Source organism: Ranitomeya imitator, chromosome 1, assembly GCF_032444005.1.
Source record: "Ranitomeya imitator isolate aRanImi1 chromosome 1, aRanImi1.pri, whole genome shotgun sequence".
NCBI classification, from domain to species: Eukaryota; Metazoa; Chordata; class Amphibia; order Anura; family Dendrobatidae; genus Ranitomeya; species Ranitomeya imitator.
Window position 1 is genome coordinate 858,290,965 of NC_091282.1, and position 25,242 is coordinate 858,316,206.

At 43.3% G+C, this 25,242-nt stretch overlaps 1 protein-coding gene across 1 annotated transcript in view; it reads left to right on the forward strand.

The window, feature by feature from the left end:
- Window positions 1-24,786, forward strand: part of MFHAS1 (multifunctional ROCO family signaling regulator 1) — a 123,047-nt gene extending 98,261 nt beyond the window's left edge. The window contains exons 2-3 of the mRNA XM_069742042.1: window positions 9,542-9,861; window positions 24,200-24,786. Of these exons, the coding sequence (XP_069598143.1) occupies window positions 9,542-9,672 (131 nt within the window). The 3' untranslated portion in view covers window positions 9,673-9,861; window positions 24,200-24,786. The remainder of the gene's footprint in view (window positions 1-9,541; window positions 9,862-24,199) is intronic.
- The last annotated feature ends 456 nt before the right edge of the window (window positions 24,787-25,242 follow it).

Genomic DNA, 25,242 nt, shown 5'->3' on the forward strand with positions numbered 1-25,242 from the left:
AGGGTAGGGCTGGGTTTAGAGTTGGGGTTAGGGTTGTGTTGGAGTTAGGGTTGTGTTGGGTTAGGGTTGTGGTGTTGGGTTTGGGTGGTGCTGGGGTTAGAAATGTAGTTAAGGGTTATGGTTGGGGTTAGGGTTGGAGTTAGAATTCGGGGGTTTCCACTGTTTAGGTACATCAGGGGATCTCCAAACATGACATGGCATCCTCCATTGATTCCAGCCAAATTTATGTTCAAAAAGTCAAATGGTGCTCCCTCTCTTCTGAGCCCTGCTATGCGCCCAAACAGTGGCTTTCCCCTACATGCGGGGTATCTGTGTACTCAGGAGAAATTGCACAACAAATTTTGTGGTCCATTTTCTCCTGATACCCTTGTGGAAATAAAAATGTTTGCCTACAAATTAAATGTTTTGTGAAAAAAGTAAAATGTTCATTGTTTTCCTTCCACATTGCTTTAGTTCTCGTGAAGCATCCAAAGGGTTAAAGGGCACCTGTCACCCCGAAAATCGCAGGTGAGGTAATCCCATCGGCATCAGGGGCTTATCTGCAGCATTCTGTAATGCTGTAGATAGGCCCCCGATGTTACCTAAAAAAGGAGAAAAATACGTTATATTATACTCACCCAGGGGCGGTCCCGCTGCTGGTCAGGTCGGATGGGCGTCTCCGGTCCGCTGCGGCGCCTCCTATCTTCTTTCCATGACGTCCTCTTCTGATCTTCAGCCACGGCTCCGGCGCAGGCGTACTTTGCTCTGCCCTGTTGAGGGCAGACAAAGTACTGCAGTGCGCAGCCGCCGGGCCTCTGACCTTTCCGGCGCCTGCGAACTGCAGTACTATCCTCTGCCCTCAAGAGGGCAGAGCAAAGTACGCCTGCGCCGGAGCCGTGGCTGAAGATCAGAAGAGGACGTCATGGAAAGAAGATGGGAGGCGCCGCAGTGGACCGGAGACGCCCATCCGACCTGACCAGCAGCGGGACCGCCCCTGGGTGAGTATAATATAACGTATTTTTCTCCTTTTTCAGGTAACATCGGGGGCTTATCTACAGCATTACAGAATGCTGCAGATAAGCCCCTGATGCCGGTGGGATTACCTCACCCGCGATTTTCGGGGTGACAGGTTCCCTTTAATAAACTTCTTGAATGTGGTTTTGTGGTTCTATAATTCCCTAACAAAAAAAAATTATGTTTCCAAAATTGTACTGATGTAAAGTAGACATGTGGGAAGAAATGTTATTTATTAACTATTTTGTGCGCTATGACTCTCTGATCTAAGGGCACAAAAATTCAAAGTTTGAAAATTGCAAAATGTTCAAAATTTTTGGGCAAATTTCCGTTTTTTTCATAAATAAACGCAAATCATATCAAACAAATTTTACCGCTAACATGAAGTACAACATGTCACGAAAAAAAGTGTCTCAGAATCAGTGGGATCCGTTGAAGCGTTCCAGAGCCGTAACATCATAAAGGGGTGTCTGATAATCTCAACCCCTTACCGGCATCGGACGTACTATACCGTCCGATGCCGGCTCCCCTGCTTTGATGCAGGGCTCCGCGGTGAGCCCGCACCAAAGCCGGGACATGTCAGCTGTTTTGAACAGCTGACATGTGCCCGTAATAGGCGCGGGCAGAATCGCGATCTGCCCGCACCTATTAACTAGTTAAATGCCGCTGTCAAACGCAGACAGCGGCATTTAACTACTGCTTCCGGCCGGGCGGCCGGAAATGACGTCATCGCCGACCCCCGTCACATGATCGGGGGTCGGCGATGCTTGTGAATGGTAACCATAGAGGTCCTTGAGACCTCTATGGTTACTGATTGCCGTCGCTGTGAGCGCCACCCTGTGGTCGGCGCTCACAGCACACGTGCAATTCTGCTACATAGCAGCGATCAGCAGATCGCTGCTATGTAGCAGAGCCGATCGTGCTATGCCTGCTTCTAGCCTCTCATGAAGGCTATTGAAGCATGGCAAAAGTTAAAAAAAAAAGTTTAAAAAAATGTGAAAAAAATAAAAAAAACATAAAAGTTTAAATCACCCCCCTTTCGCCCCAATCAAAATAAATCAATAAAAAAAAATCAAATCTACTCATATTTGGTATCGCCGCGCTCAGAATCGCCCGATCTATCAATTAAAAAAAAAGTATTAACCTGATCGCTAAACAGCGTAGCGGGAAAAAAATTCGAAACGCCAGAATTACGTTTTTTTGGTCGCCGCGACATTGCATTAAAATGCAATAACGGGCGATCAAAAGAACGTATCTGCACCGAAATGCTATCATTAAAAACGTCATCTCGGCACGCAAAAAATAAGCCCTCAACCGACCCCAGATGATGAAAAATGGAGACGCTACGAGTATCGGAAAATGGCGCAACTTTTTTTTTCTTTTTTTAGCAAAGTTTGGAATTTTTTTTCACCACTTCACCAAATAACCTAGTCATGTTTGGTGTCTATGAACTCGTAATCACCTGGAGAATCATAATGGCAGGTCATTTTTAGCATTCAGTGAACCTAGCAAAAAAGCCAAACAAAAAACCAATGTGAGATTGCACTTTTTTTGCAATTTCACCGCACTTGGAATTTTTTTCCCGTTTTCTAGTACACGACATGCTAAAACCAATGATGTCGTTCAAAAGTACAACTCGTCCCGCAAAAAATAAGCCCTCACATGGCCAAATTGACGGAAAAATAAAAAAGTTATGGCTCTGGGAAGGAGGGGAGCGAAAAACGAACACGGAAAAACGAAAAATCCCCCGGTCATGAAGGGGTTAAAGGATCACATACTTTTGCCACTCACACACTTGTGATATTGGATCATTTTACTCAATTAAAAAGTGTAATATCTACTTTTAGGACCTGTGTGATAATCTAATGTAATTTTAGGTCAAAAATACTTTTACTACTTGTTTTTGTAAAGCGTCATATAAAGCACTTTTCATAAAATAGCATTTTCTAGTCTCATGCCTGGCATGCTGATATATTCCGTACATCGTAGAAATATCAGGATATTGTAGGTCAGAAAAGAAGTCCAGTTGTGCGGATATCACAAGGATGTATATTATACTGTCTCTTATTTATCTTGCCGAGAATGTCTGACATATGGTGACATCTGGTGCAGAAATCGAATATTCCCCTTACGTTCCATTTGCAGCAGGCACGTTTCCTGATGGCTTTGTTTGATTTTGCATTTTATTATTCTCGAATGAAGTCCAGAGGCGCTAACACAGGCTTCAATATGGCAGCTAATACAGGACACGGTTACCGTATATGTGAAGACAAAGCTTACTGCTGCTAAATTGAAGCTCTGCTTTGGAGCCATGTAAATATGAAGTTCTGAAATTGCATTGTCAGCAGGATAGCTTCTTCTATAAATAGGAATGACTTACTAAGAGCAGAACAGTGGAGGGGGAATCAAATTCTCTGCCGCCTCTTGGAGGCTTCACTCAAGCATGGGACGGATGGTCATCGGCACACTACAAGTACATGCAAACAGCCATGATATCTGATATACCTTCTATAGAAATCTCTGAGTCCATATTGTACTGCCGTGTGTCGATAGACAGTTCAAACCAGACGTTCACATTAACTATATAAAGTCACATATACATGGTTTTTCTCAATATCTGACATGAAATCAGAATTAATTAGGCTATGTGCACACGTCAGGATTTCTTGCAGAAATTTCCCGAACAAAACCGGACATTTTCTGCAAGAAATCCACATGCGGGGGTTTTTTTTTCGTGTTTTTCGCAAAATTAATGAACATGATGCGTTTTTTACCGTGATACGCATATGCACAAAAATTGCGGAATGCATTCTAAATGATGGGATGCATATGTATGCGTTTTTGATGCGTTTTTATAGCGGAAAAAAAAACCCGCGAAAAATCCGGAACGTGTGCACACAGTTTTAGGTCGGTTAGGATTACCAGAATTATTAATATTTGCCAAATGCCACAATAATGAGAGAGAGAGAATGTTTCAACTGTATATGTGGCATTATCCTACACATGCTATATTACAGATGTATCATTTCAAAGAGGGCCAGAAGTGGAGAATACTAGAGACAAGCAACTCTATTTGACTGCAGAGTTTTACAAAAAAAATCTGTATTTTAGAGAATATAGATTTTTTGCAATTTGCTTAGCACCAATTCAGAAAAATGTCAGCAAGCTATGGCTAAGGTCCAGGTAAGCTTTTAAAAAAAAATAATTACAATAATAATACCTCACCGCTCACCAGTCACCCCGTCCTGCTGTCTGGTATTCGTGCCTCTTATTTGCCTATTCGGCCTCTGTACACTTTCTTTACAGTGTCAGTTTCTTCACTCCAGGACAGGTCTCTTGGGTCGACTAGGCCTTGGAATCACTGTGCACCATGCTGTAACATAAGCAACGTGCGTCACGACACGCAGTGGACTCGGAGACTTAGTCAACCTGGAAGACTTGTCCTGGAGTGGAAACATCAGAGAATGATCGCAGCGGCCGAATGGGAAAAGGACAGGTGCAGAGGACCAGACGGCGGCATGAGATGAGAATTATTTTTCTTTTTACATCCTACACTTTTCCTGTGCTCTGGTGTTTAGAGATACTCCAGAGCATAATAAGAGACATTGAATTTACAGAGGATAACTTAGTATTGAACCAAATATCCCTGGAAAATCCAGGTAATTTGTAGAAATTTGCATTTTGTCAGATCTGCTCATGTCTGGAGAATCTAGTGCCTCACAAATGCACCACATGGTCTCTACTGCAGACCCACATTGAAGTCTATACACCACGACCTCTGACTGTGCGCTCTATTGTGCGTAGAGACCGCCACCACATTCAGGCGCTCGTAAATGGCAAATCTGACGCTGTATGCAAGCGAAATCTGCCGAATAACTACAACTAGTAGGGAGTGATTCCAGCAGTACCAGATTATGGGGGAACTGCACATAGTGCAAAGAGGCCACACATGAGAACATCACTTTAGTACGTCAGATTCTTGTAGTTGAAGAAAAAGTCGGCTCCTTTAGGCTATGTGCACACGTTCAGGATTTCTTGCAGAAATTTCCTGACAAAAACCGGACATTTCTGCCAGAAATCCGCATGCGTTTTTTGGCGCGTTTTTCCCAATGCATTAAATAGCGGGAAAAACGCAAGAAATCCGCAAAATTAATGAACATGCTGCTTTTTTTTTACCGCGATGCATTTTTTTCATGGAAAAAAACGCACCATGAGCACAAAAATTGCGGAATGCATTCTAAATGATAGGATGCATATGTATGCATTTTTTTATGCGTTTTTATCGCGAAAAAAACGCGAAAAATCCTGAACGTGTGCACATACCCTTAATGATCTGTTGCTCATCTGACTGGTGCCCTATGTTTTTGCAGCCAATATCATGTGCTGTCTTATTCGAAGATATCAATCATTATTGCTAAGATCATAAAGAAAAGAGGAATATCACGTTTGCAAACTAAACAATTATAATGTGGGGCTAATTATGAAAGGATGGAGATCGAATACTATTTATTGTGGGGTTTATAAATGTTATGTGTGATTATTGTGATTGATCAACCAGTTCCTAGACAGATCTGCAGACAGGTTCCCCAATTCCATAGTATTAAATAAGTAACTATATGAGGGCAAACTTGTATTGACTGCCCCTACACTGCAAAGGAAGAAACAGATACAACAAAATTAGAGTAGACGACTACATAGTTAGTGTTCATATGGAAATGTATGTTGCAGACATGGCGCTATATGCTGACTGAATACAAAGTGCCACATTTTGCTATAGTATAGGGGTTCCCATGATAGAACCAGCCGTATCCCAGGTACAGCCAATATTGTACATGTTTGTCCGTTGTCTGTCGTGCCTGGAGTTCCCACTCACACCATGGCTCTTATTACTGAGCCATTTAGTGCCTGCGGAGCTCCCACACTGCGTGTTCTTCAGAGCCATGCTGCCCTCCTTGGTCAAATGAATAACATCTCATTGATGGGTTTAGTTTTAAAGGGAATCCGTTGGCTCATTTTTCTATCTCATCTAATAGCAGTGGTAGAGACCCTGATTCCAGCGATGTATAACTTACTTTACTGCACGCAGCAGTTATGATACAGCCATAGTTTTCTCTGCTGCAGATCTCGCAGAGCTCAGTTGTTGATCTGCGTATAACCTCGGCCTCTCTGCAGCTTTCTAGGTACCGTGTGTGGAGAGTCAGCTGCTAGTCAGTGTTGGGGACGTGGTTGGATCAGGAGCCACGAGGCCAGTTGTCCTGTAGTGATAATCTCCTACTAATAAAACACTGATTTATATTGAAAAAGCAAAACACAGCCCAGAAAGTGACATGTCACTGTAATCTGGCTCGCAGTTGCCTGGTGACAGATTCCTTTTAATGTTTGGCAGCTTTTCAAGTACTAAAGTTCCCTCAGTTGTCAAGACCTTCAAGACTTGAACAGGTGAAAGGATATACAGTGGCATGAAAAAGTTTGGGCACCACTGGTCAAAATTACTGTTATTGTGAACAGTTAAGCAAGTTAAAGATTAAGTGATCTCTAAAAGGGCTAACGCTTACATTTCCTTTGTATTTTAGGCAAAATAAATATATATTCATCTTTTACATTTTAAAAATTACAAAAAGGAAAATGGGCCTATGCAAAAGTTTGGGCACCCTTCATGATTAATACCTAACAGCACCCCCTTTTGCAAGTATCACAGTTTGTAAATGCTATTTGTAGCCAGCTAAGAGTTTTTCAATTCCTGTTTGAGGGATTTTCATGCGTTGTTCCTTGGAAAATTCTTCCAATTCTATGAGATTCCTGGGTTGTCTTGCACACACTGCTATTTTCAGGTCTAGCCACAGATTTGCAATGATGTTCAGATCAGGGGACAGTGAGGGCCATTATAAAACCTTCAGCTTGCGCCTTTTGAGGTAGTCTATAGTGCGTTTCTTTATAGTTGTAATTTTTATTAAAGGTTTAACAAGTTGTAACAATAAAGACATTATAACACATTCTTTGCTTAAATGATACAAGACTCATATAAATCATGCAAATTGCCTCTTCTGAGAAAAAAGTGGACTTAAACTCTATAGCGCCACCTGTTGGAAGTAGCAATCCTACAAGTCACAGTCAACCCTTTAACGAGTCGTGCACTATGACTTACGATAAAAGCCAAATCAGTATCTCAATTCGCAGACACGGTGTTTCGGGCTGTTGGCCCTTATCAGTGTGAAGCATGAGAACTAATTTGGCTAGGTGAGAGGCTCTGGACTGGGGTCTAAGGGGTATTGTTTCTCCTTATGGAGAGTGACATACCATCTCTGGCTTGTCAAGGTAAGGAGGCTTATTCACCGTGCAATGCTCCTCTGGGAAATATAATATGCAAGTTGCCTCTTCTGAGAAAAAAGAGGACTTAAACTCTATAGCGCCACCTGTTGGAAGTAGCGATCCTACAAGTCACAATCAACCCTTTAACAAGTCGTGCAATATGACTTGGGATAAAAGCCAAATCAATATCTCAATTCGCAGACACGGTGTTTCGGGCTGTTGGCCCTCGTCAGTGCGAAGCATGAGAACTGATTTGGCTAGGTGAGAGGCTCTGGACTGGGAAGTAGCGATCCTACAACGAGCCAACAGCCCAAAACACTGTGTCTGCGAATTGAGATACTGATTTGGCTTTTATCCTAAGTCATATTGCACGACTCGTTAAAGGGTTGATTGTGACTTGTAGGATCGCTACTTCCAACAGGTGGCGCTATAGAGTTTAAGTCCTCTTTTTTCTCAGAAGAGGCAATTTGCACAATATATTTCCCAGAGGAGCATTGCACGGCGAATAAGCCTCCTTACCTTGACAAGCCAGAGATGGTAATGTCACTCTCTATAAGGAGAAACGATCCCCCTTAGACCTCATATAAATCAGACATAGAAAAAGACAAAAAATGCATCCCATCCTCGACTTGCCACCAGGACAAGGATTATATTCCTCACAATTGATCGAGTCAGTTCTGAAGGAAAGTACACTAGGCAGAGACCCCAAGGGAAAGGAAAAAAGTGGGAAGGAAAAAAAACTTTTACATGCCACGTGACTCCCTCACTGAGGCTAAAGGTCACCTCATGCCTTACTTGTAAGCTGTCAACAGCGCTGGTTCTTGAGAACACTTGTGTGTCTTCTTGGCATACTGGTACATTCCTCAGAACATATTGTCACCCATTTCTATTGTTTTATGTCCCAACTGCTAATGCTGAAATTGCTCAGTAAATAACTTTGCCAGAAATGCAATATTATCTCCCATCAGTCTGGTCGCCCTGTAAACCTCATGTAGAAGTGTCCTAACATGGTATTGGTTACAGCCTTGGAGGAAATATCTGATTCTGTAACACAAGACTAATGTTAAGTGGAAAGTCTGCATTTCTCTTATGTAACAGCGTTTTAGCCACCAATGGAGGCAGAATGAGTGCGTCACCTATATGTTTATTAGTAATTAAATCCAAATAGGGAAACATTCATTAAAGGGACTCTGTCACCTGAATTTGGAGGGAACAATTTTCAGCCAAAGCCTCGCCTCTGCTGTTGGGCAACATCACTGTGTGCGGCACTAAGGTATCCAAATCGCTAATATAGTTTACTCATTGAAATCCCTGCAGTCAAAGGGGCGGTTCTTATCAGTGATTGACAGCCTTTCCTCTATATGTTTGCATACAAAGATAGCGGTCACTGAATAGGACCTCTTGCTTGACTACTAAGTCAAAAATGAGCATGGATTTCAGTGAATGAAACAAGTTTTACTGACTATTTTCCCATAATGCTATATATCATTCTCCCCAGCTTCTCCTGCATGTTTAAAGGGAACCTGTCACCCCCAAAATCGACGAAGAGCTAAGCCCACCAGCATCAGGGGCTTATCTACAGCATTCTGGAATGCTGTAGATAAGCCCCTGATGTATCCTGAAAGATAAGAAAAAGAGATTAGATTATACTCACCTGGGTGGGGTTCCGCTGCGATCCGGTCCAGGTCCTCCCATCTTCTTACGAAGACGTCCTCTCCTGGCTTTCACGCTGTGGTTCTGGAGCAGGTGTACTTTGTCTGCCCTGTTGAGGGCAGAGTAAAGTACTGCAGTGCGCAGGTGCCAGGAAAGGTCAGAGAGGGCCAGAGCCTGCGCACTGCAGTACTTTGCTCAGATGCCGCGGCGTGAATACAAGAAGAGGACATCATCATAAGATGGGAGGCCCCGGACCGCGACACCCATCGGACCGGACCGCAGCGGGACCGACCCTGGGTGAGTATAGTCTAACCTCTTTTTCTCCTCTTTCAGGTAACATCGGGGCTTATCTACAGAATTACAGAATACTGTAGATAAGCCCCTGATGCCGGTGGGCTTAGCTCATCGTCGATTTTGGGGGTGACAGGTTCCCTTTAATATCACAAGTTCCCTTTAAGTAAAACTTTCAGCACTGCTTTGCAAGCTCTTTTTAACTTTCCATCTCTAAAATATCTTAATTAAAAAAAGTGTAATTAACATAATAATGAATGTCTGCTAATATCAGTTTTATCTGTTCTTTTTGTAGGAGAGTTACTGACTCAGCCAAGACCAGAAGGGATAAAGGAAATAATCTGTCCTAAAAATGGCAGCGAGCGAGTGAACGTCGCCCTGGTTTATCCCCCCACTCCTACAGTGATCAGCCCCTGCTCCAAGTGACAGCCCAATATCCCGCTTCTCTGCTGCAGTAATTGTGAACTATGAAATCAGAGATATTAAGGAAGGAAAAAGACAATCAAAGCACCCAAACGTTTTATCAAAGAACTGGGATATTGTGACATTTTGGAATGCAGCAAGGGTACCCCACTTATTAACAGACAGGCCCCAATTTCACTTCAAAGCTTTAAGGTAAGTGGCTCTTCTGGAAGCCCTGTGTGTATTTAGGCCTTACAGGGGTTCCCAGGCTTGGGGCAATGTCACTGTGTGACTTCAGACTGCTGACTCCTGACAGCGAGTGGGATGCATGATGTTACGATTCCCCGATATTGCCAGTGCATGACCACAATTTGTATAATGTCTGGGTCCTCTCAGTTCACTTCCGTGAATGCGTCTAGTTGGCATCTGACCATAATTACCTGACTGCCCACTCGCTCATACAACACCGGAGAATCGTGACAATGTGCGCAGCACACGCTGTCACAATTCCGCAGTCTGCAGTCACATAGGGTGTCTGATGGCTTTTGAACATGGTAATTTGTCTGTTCGGCAGTTTATCAATTAACAAAATGCAAAGTGAATGAACAAAAGAGAAATCTAAATCAAATCAACATTTGGTGTGACCATCCTGTGCCTGCAAAACAGCATGAATTATTCTAGGTGCCCTTGCATACAGTTTTTAAGAAACTCAGCAGAGAGTGTGTTCCAAACATCTTGGAGAAACAATTACACATCTTGTGCAGACCCTTGTGTCTCATAAGCTTTAGTCACACTAAACGACTTACCAACGATCACGACCAGCGATACGACCTGGCCGTGATCGTTGGTAAGTCGTTGTGTGGTCGCTGGGGAGCTGTCACACAGACAGCTCTCTCCAGCGACCAACGATCAGGGGAACGACTTCGGCATCGTTGAAACTGTCTTCAACAATGCCGAAGTCCCCGGGTAACCAGGGTAAACATCGGGTTACTAAGCGCAGGGCCGCGCTTAGTAACCCGATATTTACCCTGGTTACCATTGTAAAAAAAAAAACACTACATACTCACATTCTGATGTCTGTCACATCCCCCGCCGGCGTCCACAGGGTTAAAACTGCTTTCGGCAAGAGCGCTTCCCTGCACTGACTGTGTCAGCGCCGGCCGTAAAGCAGAGCACAGCGGTGACGTCACCGCTGTTACTGCCGGTGCTGACACTGCCGAAAGCAGTTTTAATCCTGTGGATGCCGGGGGACGTGACAGACATCAGAATGTGAGTATGTACTGGTTTTTTTTTTAACTTTTACAATGGTAACCAGGGTAAATATCGGGTTACTAAGCGCGGCCCTGCACTTAGTAACCCGATATTTACCCTGGTTACAAGTGAACACATCGCTGGATCGGCGTCACACACGCCGATCCAGCGATGACAGCGGGTGATCAGCGATCAAAAAATGGTCCTGATCATTCCCCAACGACCAACGATCTACCAGCAGGGGCCTAATCGTTGGTCGCTGTCACACATAACGAGATCGTTAGCGGGATCGTTGCTACGTCACCAAAAGCGTGACGTTGCAACGATATCGTTAACGATATCGTTATGTGTGACTCCCCCTTTATTGTAATCCTAGACAGATTCGACCATGTTGAAACAAAGGCCCTGTGGGGGCCAAATGATCACTTCCAGGTCTTTGTTCCTTTTTCATGTCACAGGTCATATATCCATTGGAAGACTGAGCACAGCAACCAGACGGGAGGTACTGCATCAGCAAGGTCTCTCCAAGGCTAAGCTTTCAAAACCCACTTATGATTCAAGATGTGTTGTTCAAACCCCTTTGATGAAACACTAAAGAATGGGCACATAGTGGTCTGTAGACACAGTAGTCAGTCAATTAAACCCAATGGAGCAGATGAAAGACACATCATGCTAACTTTCCTTTGAAATTGGAAGATGTCCAGCAGTGCCATGAGCACAGATCTGGCAGCAAGTATTGGGACCCAGCTACACCCATCTACTGTATGGAGTAGTCTGGTCAAAAGTGGTCTTCAGTGAAGAATTGCACCCAAAAAGCCAAACCTTAGACTTGGAAACAAGGCCAAGTGACTCAACTATTCATGAAAACATAGGAACTGGAGTCCAGAAAAATGGCAGCAGGTGCTCTGGTCTAATTAGTCAAAATGTGAAATATTTGGCTGTAACAGGTAGTTTGCCAACTAAGGACAGTAGAGCAGTACAATAATGAGTGTTTGCAGGCGACAGTGAAGCATGGTGGAGGTTCATTGCAAGTTTGGGGCTACATTTTATCAAAAGGAGTTAGTTGAGAATTTGGTCACGAATAATGATGTCCTCAATGGTGAGAAATGCAGGCAGATACTTATCCATTATACTATGTGTTATGGACCTGGTGGTTAGGAGCACCCGGAACGACCTGATGGTTAAACTCACACAGGACAAGCTCTGGGAAGTGGGAGCTCTGCTGACCGCAACCCCTAATCCTATCACACAACTAGAAATAGCCGTGGAGCGTACCTAACACGACCACGACCTACCTTGCCTCAGAGAAATTCCCCAAAGGAAAAGGCAGCCCCCCACATATATTGACTGTGAGTTAAGATGAAAGTCACAAACACAGAAATGAAACAGGTTTCAGCAAAGGGAGGCCAGACTTACTAAACAGACTGAGGATAGGAAAGGTATTTTTGCGGTCAGTACAAAACCCTACAAAAAGACCACGCAGAGTGTGCAAAAAGACCTCCGCACCGACTCACGGTGCGGAGGTGCCACTCTGCATCCCAGAGCTTCCAGCTAGCAGGGCAAGATCATGATAGCCAGCTGGACAAGGAAACAATGAACAAATAAATAACTAGCAGGAACTTAGCTTCTGCTGGAGTAGACAGGTCACCAGAAAGATCCAAGAGCGAACTGAACCAGTACAAGAACATTGACAGCTGGCATGGAGTAACGATCTGAGTGGAGTTAAATAGAACAGCCAGCCAAAGAATAAACTACGTCACCTGTGGAAGGAACCTCAGAAGCAGCAGCTCCACTCACAGCCACCAGAGGGAGTCCATGGACAGAACTCGCCGAAGTACCATTCATGACCACAGGAGGGAGTTCGATAACAGAATTCACAACAACTATGCCACCAGTGACTCATTTGATTAGCTCCAAATTTATTCCAAAGCAGGACGAGCCTGAGCATCAAGTCAGTATCATTAAGAACTATCTTCAATGTAAAGAAGAACAAGGAGTCCTGGGAGTGATGATATGGCCACCACAGAACCCTTATCTCGACTTTGAGTCTTCATCCACAGAAGATCTGTGGTCAGTTCTCTGTTATGTTTTGAACAACCTCTCTACCAAGTTCTTTCAAAAATTGTGATGAAGGCAAAAGGGGGTCACACCAAATATTTATTTGATTTAGATTTTTTTTGTTCATCCACTTTGCATTTTGCCAATTGATTAAAATAAACTATTATCACTTATAATTTTTGAAAGCATTGATATTTTCCATACCTGCCCAAACCTTTTGCACATTACTACATCTCAGCCCAACATAATCCAAATTGAGTTATCCACATGTAAGATTAAGGAATAGGGTTATTCCAACTTTTATTTTTCTTTCCTAAACTGCTGTCACAAGATATTACTTTAGCGCTGCCGTCTACAACCTGTGGCTCTCCAGCTGCTGCGAACCGTGGCTCCTAGCGTGCCATGACGGCAGATGTTTCGCTGCAGCAGGAGAGTCACACATTGGGGACCACTGCTTTAGACCGAGTTCAGACCGTATTTTTGATCAGTGTGCTGTACATATTTTCAGCGCACTCATCCAATAATGACCAGTATACATGTGTATACCAGTGATTTTTCACACGGACCAACGGGTGTGAACACAAAAAATTGCAGTTTGCACTAGCCTGATCCGTTTCACAGAGCACACGAAGGCATATCAGCAACAAGCATCTCCAGTCCTTGACCAACACACAGGACCAGTCACAAATACATTTTGAGGACATGACTGGCCTAAGTTGTAGTATGGTCGTATGACCCTGGCATTGGGGGGTATACTGGTCAGTATTCTGTACAAGTATCTACAGAGAAACACCTCCTCCCCCTTGGTTGGGCTTACAATTAGTGAATAAGACCTAAATAGCATTTTCAATTATCTCCTGATGGGAGGAAATTGGTGATTTAGTGTAAAGGTACCGTCACACTTAGCGACGCTGCAGCGATACCGACAACGATCCGGATCGCTGCAGCGTCGCTGTTTGGTCGCTGGAGAGCTGTCACACAGACAGCTCTCCAGCGACCAACGATCCCGAGGTCCCCCGTAACCAGGGTAAACATCGGGTAACTAAGCGCAGGGCCGCGCTTAGTAACCCGATGTTTACCCTGGTTACCAGCGTGAAAAAACAAACAGTACATACTTACATTCAGCTGTCTGTCCCTTGCCGTCTGGTTCCTGCACTGACTGCTGGCCGTAAAGTGAAAGCACAGCACAGCGGTGAGTCACACAGCGGTGACTCACCGCTGTGGCTGTGCTCTGCTTTCACTTTACGGCCAGCAGTCAGTGCAGGAACCAGACGGCAAGGGACAGACAGCTGAATGTAAGTATGTACTGTTTGTTTTTTTACGCTGGTAACCAGGGTAAACATCGGGTTACTAAGCGCGGCCCTGCGCTTAGTTACCCAATGTTTACCCTGGTTACCAGTGAAGACATCGCTGAATCGGTGTCACACACGCCGATTCAGCGATGTCTACGGGGAGTCCAGCGACGAAATAAAGTTCTGGACTTTCTTCCCCGACCAGCGACATCACAGCAGGGGCCTGATCGCTGCTGTGTGTCACACTGGACGATATCGCTAGCGAGGACGCTGCAACGTCACGGATCGCTAGCGATATCGTCTAGTGTGACAGTACCTTAACACTAAATACATTTAACAAGATTTTTAAGAGACCATCATTATTGTTTGCACATAGAATGGAAATTGCAACATTATGGTGGGGGCAAATAGAGCAGCATCAATCTAATAAACTGAGCTTTTATGGAAGAGTAATGGTATAGGTTGACACAAAGAGAAAACTGTACTAAAATGGAACTCGCAGGTATAGTTTAGACCCTGAAATGACATATTTCCTAGAAACCACCTGATATATGTGTAGATCCTTCATATACTCCGGTAATAAAACTCATAGGAGAAGTGCAAAACATGTTTTGATTTTGCTTTTTTTGCTTTACATCACATTTATTCTATACATCATTAAAATGAACAATGTTCGGCCTTCACATAATGGTTTAAGTGATCTAGTGAAGAGGTGTGATGTTTACTTGTTGAAAATATCTAGCTCAGCGCACCGCCTTCTAATTAGCTGAGAACAGATGGACACCAATGGTCAGTCACTCTGCCAACAGTCAGTTCTTTGTATAATGATTAGTGATGAGCGAGTGTACTCGTTACTCGAGTTTCTCCGAGCACGCTCGGGTGCTCTCCGAGTATTTCAGCGTGCTCGGAGATTTAGTTTATCGACTCAGCTGCATGATTTTCGGCTGCTAGACAGATTGAGTACATGTGCCTGCTTGTTAGGGAATCCCCACATGTATTCAAGCTGTCTAGCAGCCGCAAATCATGCAGCTGAGTCGACATATACTAAATCTCCGAGCATGCCGAAATGCTCGGAGATCACCCGAGCGTGCTCAGAGTAACCAGCATACTCGCTCATCACTAATAATGATCCTCTCTTCCCTGCTTGTGATGAAGGAGCTCTGTAGAAACATAGTAGTGTAATTGAGAACAATTCTGGAAGGCAATTGACAGCTGCCAGGAGGAGAAGGAGACTGATTCTGTCCAGAGTTCCTCAGCAGCTTAACAGTACAGATAACAGCAACATTAATGGGAACACATAGAAGCAAGAAACAATTAATTATAACAACCACTTAATCTAGGGTTATATGGTCCATGAGTCACAGCTAAAATCAGAAACAGTGTGACTTCCCTATGTTTTTTCTATGGAGCAAAAGCAACTTTGACTACCGTACAATTTTGAATTGATAACATTGTGGAAGGTCTAGTAGCTCTAGTCCTGGAATAATCTGGTAACAATAACCTGCACATTCCTGACATCCTATGCTGCAAGTGTGTTTGTAGAACAATACAGCAGGAAGTCGCTCAGCATTAGAACTATGTGCCATATTACAGATTAGAAGGCTCACTGAGTAATAGGACGCACAAAGATTAAGGGGGAGAATTCATTCTGGCTGTGAAAAAAAGCCAAATTCTGAGATCAAACTACACAACCATTTTGTATTAGCATTAACCTAACAACGATGAGACATCCAGCTGCAGGGACCCAAAACATATTTTTCTAGCAAGCCGAAGTCACCCGGATAGCACCCGAGCATGCTCAGATAACACATCCGAGTACGATCACTCATCACTAATTAGAACCCCTTGTAGTCTATGGGTCTATTCAGATCAGATACTGTATTTTTGGGGGACTGTATCCATGCTGAAATTACGGACCAGTCATTTTTTTTTACTGGCAACATGGATGAAAAATACCCAAACAATCCTATGGTTGAGTGAGAAAAGTAATGGACTGGATGAGCTTTATAATGTATTTATTTATTCACTGATGAAACACTGATGGCAAAAACTGACTGTGACCAAACACTGATGAAACCCGGACCCAAAACCCTGACACTCGTACCATTGTTTGCATACATGAATAGACACTGACATCTGAGTGAGACCTTAGAACTAAAAGGGGCACTCGTGATTTTCTTTTGTATTTTCCCCTCTATTAGCACATCGTAATGTGTATGCACATGCGCATTTGTGACCTACCAAATCACACCGTGTCTGCTGTGTGGAGCCGGGGTCACTTTATCAATGTAAATCTATAAGACTCAGATTGAGGCTCTAGTCTTGTTCTGAATCCCATAGACTTACATTGAGGAAAAATTATCTCCGCGCAGCACTGTGATTGGGTAGGTCACAAATGTGGTCATGTGACACCAGAGCAGAGCTGGAAACGGCAGAAGATGGCGACCAGTAAGTATTGCACTACCTTCTCTGCATACACATTGCTATTTGCTAATAGAGGGGGAAAGAAGGCTAATCTCAGTTCTGTATTCCCATCTCCAAGATCCTATCCCAAAATGTAGTAGGTGTAATAATAATACTGGATAAATGTACAGTGGCGCTCGTATGTATACCACCAACTAGCAGCGAATAAGGCAAAAATCATAGATTTGTCTAGTGAAGTATATCAATAAAAATGATTATTCGCGCTTAGCCAAAGAGCACTAGTTCTTATGGGCAGATGTAAAACACGCACACACTCTCTAGCCACACTAGACCCTTCGTGTATATGTTTGAGATACAGCGCCGAGCATCTCGTGTACTGGATATAGGGCGCAGGGCGTCTCCGTGTACTGGATATAGGGCACAGGGCGTCTCCGTGTACTGGATATAGGGCGCAGGGCGTCTCGGTGTACTGGATATAGGACGCAGGGCGTCTCGGTGTACCGGATATAGGGTGGAGGGCGTCTCCGTGTACTGGATATAGGGCGCAGGGCATCTCGATGTACTGGATACAGGGCGTAGATTGTCTCAGTGTACTGGATATAGGCCGCAGGGCATCTCTGTGTACTGGATATAGGGCGCAGGGCATCTCTGTGTACTGGATATAGGGCGCAGAGCGTCTCGGTGTACTGGATATAGGGCGCAGAGCGTCTCGGTGTACTGGATATCGGGCGCAGGGCATCTCGGTGTACTGGATATAGGCCGCAGGGCATCTCTGTGTACTGGATATAGGGCGCAGGGCATCTCGGTGTACTGGATATAGGGCGCAGAGCGTCTCGGTGTACTGGATATAGGGCGCAGGGTGTCTCGTTGTACTGGATACAGGGCGCAGATTGTCTCGGTGTACTTAATATAGGGCGCAGATTGTCTCGGTGTACTGGATATAGGGCGCAGAGCGTCTCGGTGTACTGGATATAGGGCGCAGAGTGTCTCGGTGTACTGGATATAGGGCGCGGAGTATCTCGGTGTACTGGATACAGGGCGTAGATTGTCTCGGTGTACTGGATATAGGACGCAGAGCGTCTCGGTGTACTGGATATAGGGCGCAGAGTGTCTCAGTGTACTGGATATAGGGCGCGGAGCATCTCGGTGTACTGGATACAGGACGTAGATTGTCTCGGTGTACTGGATATAGGGCGCAGAGCATCTCGGTGTACTGGATACAGGACGTAGATTGTCTCGGTGTACTGGATATAGGGCGCAGAGCATCTCAGTGTATATCCAGTACACTGAGACGCTCTGATCCCAATATGCATATCTCCAGTATACCGAGATGCTCTGCGCCATACATCGAGACGCTCGGTGCCCTATCTCCAACATATACATGAAGGGTCTAGTGTGGCTAGAGAGTGTGTGTGTGTTTTACATCTGTCCATATAACTAATGCTGTGTGGCTAGGCGCGAATAATCATTTTTGTATTATTATTAATAATAATAATAGCAAATGCCTCTAATTAGAAATGTAGTATAGTCTTTCGATTTGCTATGTCGCTTACCCTATGTGCAAGGCTTTGCAGTAGCTTAGATATCCACTTCAGGAAAAACGCTGCTTCTTTGGTGGACTTATTCATTTTCGGAAACAGTTTTGAAGAGTTTTTAAAATATTTTGGAAGAGGTTATTACCCGAAACAATTTTTGGCAGCCTTAACACGTCGGCCCCCCTTCACTCATCCTCTTAAAAAAAACATATGCGCGAGATTGTCCGTTTTTACTATGTAGTGTGCTTTTCTTTTGGCTCTGTGTGTACCATCCATGTGCCATCCATGTGACACATACCTCAAAATAATGCAGGATAGGTTTTAAAGATTTGTAAAGATATAGATAGATGGATAGATCGATATGGGGTAAATAGATGATTGATAGATAGATCTCCATGAGATACAGTGGGTACTGAAAGTATTCAGACCCCTTTAAATTTTTCACTATTTGTTTAATTGCAGCCATTTGGTAAATTCAAAAAAGTTCATTTTTTTCTCATCAATGTACACTCTGCACCCATGTTGACTGGAAAAAAAAAACAGAAATGTAGTAATTTTTGCAAATTTATTAAAAAAGAAAAACTGAAATATCACATGGTCATAAGTATTCAGACCCTTTGCTCAGAATTGATTAGAAGCACCCATTTGAGCTAGTACAGCCATGAGTCTTCTTGGGAATGATGCAGCAAGTTTTTCACACATGGATTCGGGGATGCTTTGCCATTCTTCCTTGCAGATCCTCTCCAATTCTGCCATTTTCAGGTCTCTCCAGAGATGCTCAATTGCGTTTAGGTCAGGGCTCTGGCTGGGCCATCAAGAACGGTCGCAGAGTTGTTCTGAAGCCACTCCTTTGTTATTTTAGCTGTGTGCTTAGGGTCATTGTCTTGTCAAGTCTGAGGTCCAGAGCACTCTGGAAGAGGTTTTCATCCAGGATATCTCTGTACTTGGCCGCATTCATGTTTGCTTAAATGGCAACCAGTCGTCCTGTCCCTGCAGCTGAAAAACACCCCCTTAGCATGATGCTTTCACCACCATGTTTCACTGTTGGGATTGTATTGGGCAGATGATGAGCAGTGCTTGGTTTTCTCCACATATACCGCTTAGAATTATCACCAAAAATGGTCTATCTTTGTTTCATCAGACCATAGCATCTTATTTCTCATAGTCTGGGAGTCCTTCATGTGATTTTTAGCTAACTCCATGCGAGCTTTCATATGTCTTGCACTGAGGAGAGGCTTCCGTCGGCCACTCTGCCATAAAGGCCCGACTAGTGGAGGGCTGCAGTGATAGTTGACCTTGTGGAACTTTCTCCCGTCTCCCTACTGCATCTCTGGAGCTCAGCCACAGTGATCTTAGGGTTCTTCTTTACGTCTCTCACCAAGGCTCTTTTCCCACGATTGCTCAGTTTGGCTGGACAGCCAGGTCTAGGAAGACTTCTGGTGGTCCCAAACTTCTTCCATTTAAGGATTATGGAGGCCAATGTACTCTTAGGAACCTTGAGTACTGCAGAAATTCTGTTGTAACGTTGGCCAGATCTGTGCCTTGCCACAATTCTGTTTCTGAGTTCCTTGGCCAGTTCCTTTGACCTCATGATTCTCATTTGGTCTGACATGCCCTGTGAGCTGTGAGGTCTTATATAGACAGGTGTGTGCCTTTCCAAATCAAGTCTTATCAGTTTAATTAAACTGGACTCCAATGAAGGAGTAGAACCATCTCAAGGAGGATCACAAGGAAATGGACAGCATGTGACTTAAATATGAGTTTCTGAGCAAAGGGTCTGAATACTTATGACCATGTGATATTTCAGTTTTTTTAATTAAAATTGCAAACATTTCTACATTACTGTTTTTTTCAGTCAAGATGGGAGTGCAGAGTGTACATTAATGTGAAAAAAAATAATTTTTTTTAATTTACCAAATGTCTGCAATGAAACAAAGTGAAAAATTTAAATGGGTCTGAATACTTTCCGTACCCATTGTATATAATTAGTGCCATGCTTGTGTAGTTTACTGTACATGAATTAACCTAATAAATAAAAATGACTTGGGGGGTCCCCTCCCATTTTTTGTAACCAGCAAAGGCAAAGCAGACAGCTGCGAGCTGATATTATAAGGCTGGGAAGATCCCTGGTTATTGGGCCCTTCCAACCTAAAAATACCAGCCCACAGCCGCCCCAGAAGTGGCTCATCTCATTAGATGCTCCAATTCTGACGCTTCACCTTTGCTCTTCCCAATTGCCCTAGTGCTCTGTTAATGGGGCTTTGGGTTGATGTCAACTATGAATTTTCCAAACAGACAAAACATTTTTTTATTTAAATAAACACTCCCTCACACTTTCCTGGTTCACCACTTTATTAAAAAGAAAATAAAATCCCACGCAGGTCCGCCTCAGTCCACCGAATCCAACGTTATCTATATATCCATCTATCTATATCTTTGCACGTTTTACACCTAAAAATCGTTAATTTCTGTTCTGCATTCTGTTCTCGTTCGTGTCACTCGGATGGCACATGGATGTCATACTTATATCATTCATGTGTGTATGAGGACATATCTATGTGGAGGTCGCACAGACATGTGCACAGCCCCATAGAGTATAATGGGTGTGTACATGTCACCAGTACGTGTGAAAACGGATGCCACACACACCAGAAACACGACATGTGAAGGGGGCCTTGGTGCCTAGTTTGGAGAGGTTTCCTTTTGGATCTGCTTCAAATAATTGATGTGCGCTTTCTTTTTTTTTTTTCCACCAAGCATTTTTCAAAACCTGAAGTGAAAAAAAAAATCAAAAATTCCTCATATGAACATCAAAGAGGATTAACATCTGATCTGCTAAAAAAAAAAACTCTTAAAAATGCCATCTTTCCATAGCCTAATAGTACGACACGGGTCTTTAAAGCACCTGTGCCAGGCATGAACATGAGTCATTTACTTAAAAATCAGTAAGTTCTTCTTTTGGGCCATCTATGATCTAAAAGAGTTTTACCTTTCCTGGTGCTAATACACCATGTTCCAAATTATTCTGCAAATTATATTTTTCTCGGATTTTCCTAAATGGTCAGTGCAAATGACAGTCAGTCTAATAAAAGTCATCACCCGTTAGATTATACATCAAATTTTATTGAAGAAACCTCCCAATGATAAGAGTATAATCTCCAAAATGAATAAAATTCTCAAAATGCACTGTTCCAAATTATTAGGCACAGTAGAATTTCTAAACATTTGATATGTTTTAAAGAGCTGAAAATGCTAATTTGTGGAATTTGCAGCATTAGGAGGTCACATTCACTGAACAAAAAAGCTATGTAACTCCAAAACATCCTAACAGGCCAAGTTACATCTACTATATAATTGTCTAAGGGTCACTTCCATCTGTCTGTCTGTCTGTCCTTCTGTCACAGTTATTCATTCGCTGATTGGTCTCGGCAGCTGCCTGTCATGGCTGCTGCGACCAATCAGCGACGGCACAGTCCGGGAGAAAATGGCCGCTCCTTACTCCCCGCAGTCAGTGCCTGTCGCCCGCATACTCCCCACCGGTCACTGCTAAAACAGGGTTAATGCCAGCGGTAACGGACCGCGTTATGCCGCGGGTAACGCACTCCGTTACCGCCGCTATTAACCCTGTGTGTCCCCAACTTTTTACTATTGACGCTGCCTATGCAGCATCAATAGTAAAAAATGTAATGTTAAAAATAATAATAATTAAAAAAAAACCTGCTATACTCGCCCTCCGTTGCAGCTCGCGCCGGCCGCCATCTTCCGTTGCAGGTTCCGGTGGCAGAAGGACCTGCCATGACGTCACGGTCATGTGACCGCGACGTCATCACAGGTCCTGCGCTAACATCAACCCTGGGACCGGAACCTGCCGTGGACTGAGTATATGTTTATTTTTTATTTTTTCACCTGTGACAAACCTGGCTGGGCAATATACTACATGACTGGCCAATATACTACATGGCTCTATGCTGTATACTACTTCGCTGTGCAATATACTACGTGGGCAATATACTATGTCACTGGGAAATATACTATGTGGCTCTGTGCTGTATACTACATCACTGGGCAATATACTACGTCACTGGGCAATATACTACGTCACTGGGCAATATACTATGTGGCTGGGCAATACACTACGTGGTTGCCCAATATATTACGTCACTGGGCAATATACTACGTGGGCTGTGCAATATACTACATAGCTCAGCAATATACTACGTAACTGGGCAATATACTATGTGGCTGGGCAATATACTACGTGGCTGCCCAATATATTACGTCACTGGGCAATATACTACGTGGCCTGTGCAATATACTACATAGCTCGGCAATATACTACGTAACTGGGCAATATACTATGTGGCTGGGCAATATACTACGTGGCTGCGCAATATACTACGTCACTAGGCAATATACTACGTAACTGGGCAATATACTACGTGGCTGGGCAATATACTACGTGGCTGGGCAATATACTACTTCACTGGGCAATATACTACGAGGCTGGACAATATACTACGTGGCTGGGCAATATACTACGTGACTGGGCTATATACTACGTGGCTGGGCAATATACTACGTGGCTGGGCAATATACTACGTGGCTGGGCAATATACTACGTGGCTGGGCAATATACTACGTGGTTGGGCAATATACTACGTGGCTGGGCAATATACTACGTCGCTGGGCAATATACTACGTGGATATGCATATTCTAGAATACCCGATGCGTTAGAATCGGGCCACCATCTAGTGTTAACATAGGACCCCTTCTATGATATCACCTTCACAATTCTTGCATCCATTGAACTTGTGAGTTTTTGGAGAGTTTCTGCTTGTATTTCTTTGCATGAAGTCAGAATAGCCTCCCAGAGCTGCTGTTTGATGTGAACTGCCTCCCACCCTCATAGATCTTTTGCTAGATGATACTCCAAAGGTTCTCTATAGCAGGGGTCCCCAACTCCAGTCCTCAAGGCCCACCAACATGTCATGTTTTCAGGATTTCCTTAGTCTTGCCCAGGTAATAATTGCATCACCTGTGCAATGCAAAGGAAATCCTGAAAACATGACCTGTTGGTGGGCCTTGAGGACTGGAGTTGGGGACCCCTGCTCTATAGGGTTGAGGTCAGGGGAAGATGGTGGCCACCCCATTAGTTTATCTCTTTTTATGCCCTCCTTGCTGACGTCGCAGCCTTGTTGGGACATGGTGGCCATCCACTACTCCATCCATCTGGACCATCCAGGGTTGCTTGACACTCGTCAGTAAACAAGACTGTTTGAAAATTTGTCTTCATGTATGTCTGGGCCCACTGCAACCGTCTCTGCTTGTGAACACTGTTTAGGGGTGGCCGAATAGTAGGTTTATGAACCAAAGCAAGCCTTTGAAGGATCCTACACCTTGAGGTTCGAGGAACTCCAGAAGCACCAGCAGCTTCAAATATCTGTTTGCTGGTTTGTAATGGCTTTTTATCAGCTGCTCTCTTAATCCGATGAACTTGCCTGGCAGAAACCTTCCTCATTATGCCTTTATCAGCACGAACACGTCTGTGCTCATTTTAAGCCACAAATCTCTTAACAGTACGATGATCACGCTTAAGATTTCAAAAATATCTAATGGTTTCATCCCTTGTCCAAGGCATTGCACTATTTAATGCTTTTCGAAAGCAGAGAGATCCTTTGTCTTTCCCATGTTACTTGAAAACTGTTGCCTGCTTAATAATGTGAAACATCATTTTTAAGTAGTTTTCCTTTAATAAGAATCACCTGGAAAACTAATTATCACATGTGTTTAAGATTGATGTCAGTGATCCATTGAGCCCTGAGACACAATACCATCCATGAGTTTAGTTCAAAAACAAAACAATTAAATCTTTATGACACTTAAATCCAATTTGCATAATAATTTGGAACATGGTGTATAGGAGACTTAGCATTGATATTTATATTTGTTTTCTTAATTTCTTTCCTAATATCTGTCTTCTTTTTCTACAGGAAACATGAAGAATTTATTAATTTATTACCGTGTACGGTTCATGGCAGAAATGGATGCGCTGCATCCCTGGATACGACGTGAACTTTTATTTTCTTTCTTTGAGTTTTAATTTAAAGATGGACTTTTATGGACAATAAAGATTGTTATTGATGTTGGGTAAATGTGCTTACTCCACTGTATAGATATCATTCAGCTGTTATATATATCAGTGGTGAGAATTCAACAAATGGCTATGTTAATGGCTTCTCAGGGATTTGCTTGCCATGCACTTATAAGCCATAACATGTAACATTGTAGTATTGTGACGACATGCTTCTTCAACGTAAGAAAAAATCCACTAACGTTCACTAGTGTTTGACTTGAACAAAAAAAATATCATCATTTTCTTTTTAAATATTCAGATAAAAAAGCACATTAAATTTTATACATCTCACAAAAATCCATATGGTTGTGGCAGTGATGTGTACTTTTTCTGTTTAAGGAAATGTTTGTAGCAAAAAAAATGACAAGAAAACTGTACGTACAATTCCATATTCTAAGCTGGCCAGAAATTTGAGAACCATAAACCAGTTAAAACCATAAAGAATGCATCAGTTGGTTGATGATCACAATATGTATGTTGCCCTATGTGTCACCTGTCGATGTAAAGAGAGATCGGGTATGTGTTAGTTTGGCTTGGCAGCAGCTTTTTCCGCTCTACCCGTTAAAATATACATCTCACTTGTTGTTTTAGAAAATATGTTGGACACAAATCTGACTTTAAGTGCCTATTAATTACTTAAAGGGGCTGTCTATTTAATTTACTAATCTAATAATAATAATCTTTATATAGCGCTAACATATTCCGCAGCGCTTTACACACATTATCATCGCTGTCCCCGATGGGGCTCACAATCTAAATTCCCTATCAGTATGTCTTTGGAATGTGGGAGGAAACCGGAGTACCCGGAGGAAACCCACGCAAACACTTTGCAGATGTTGTCCTTGGTGAGGTTTGAACCCAGGACTCCAGCGCTGCAAGGCTGCAGTGCTAACCACTGCG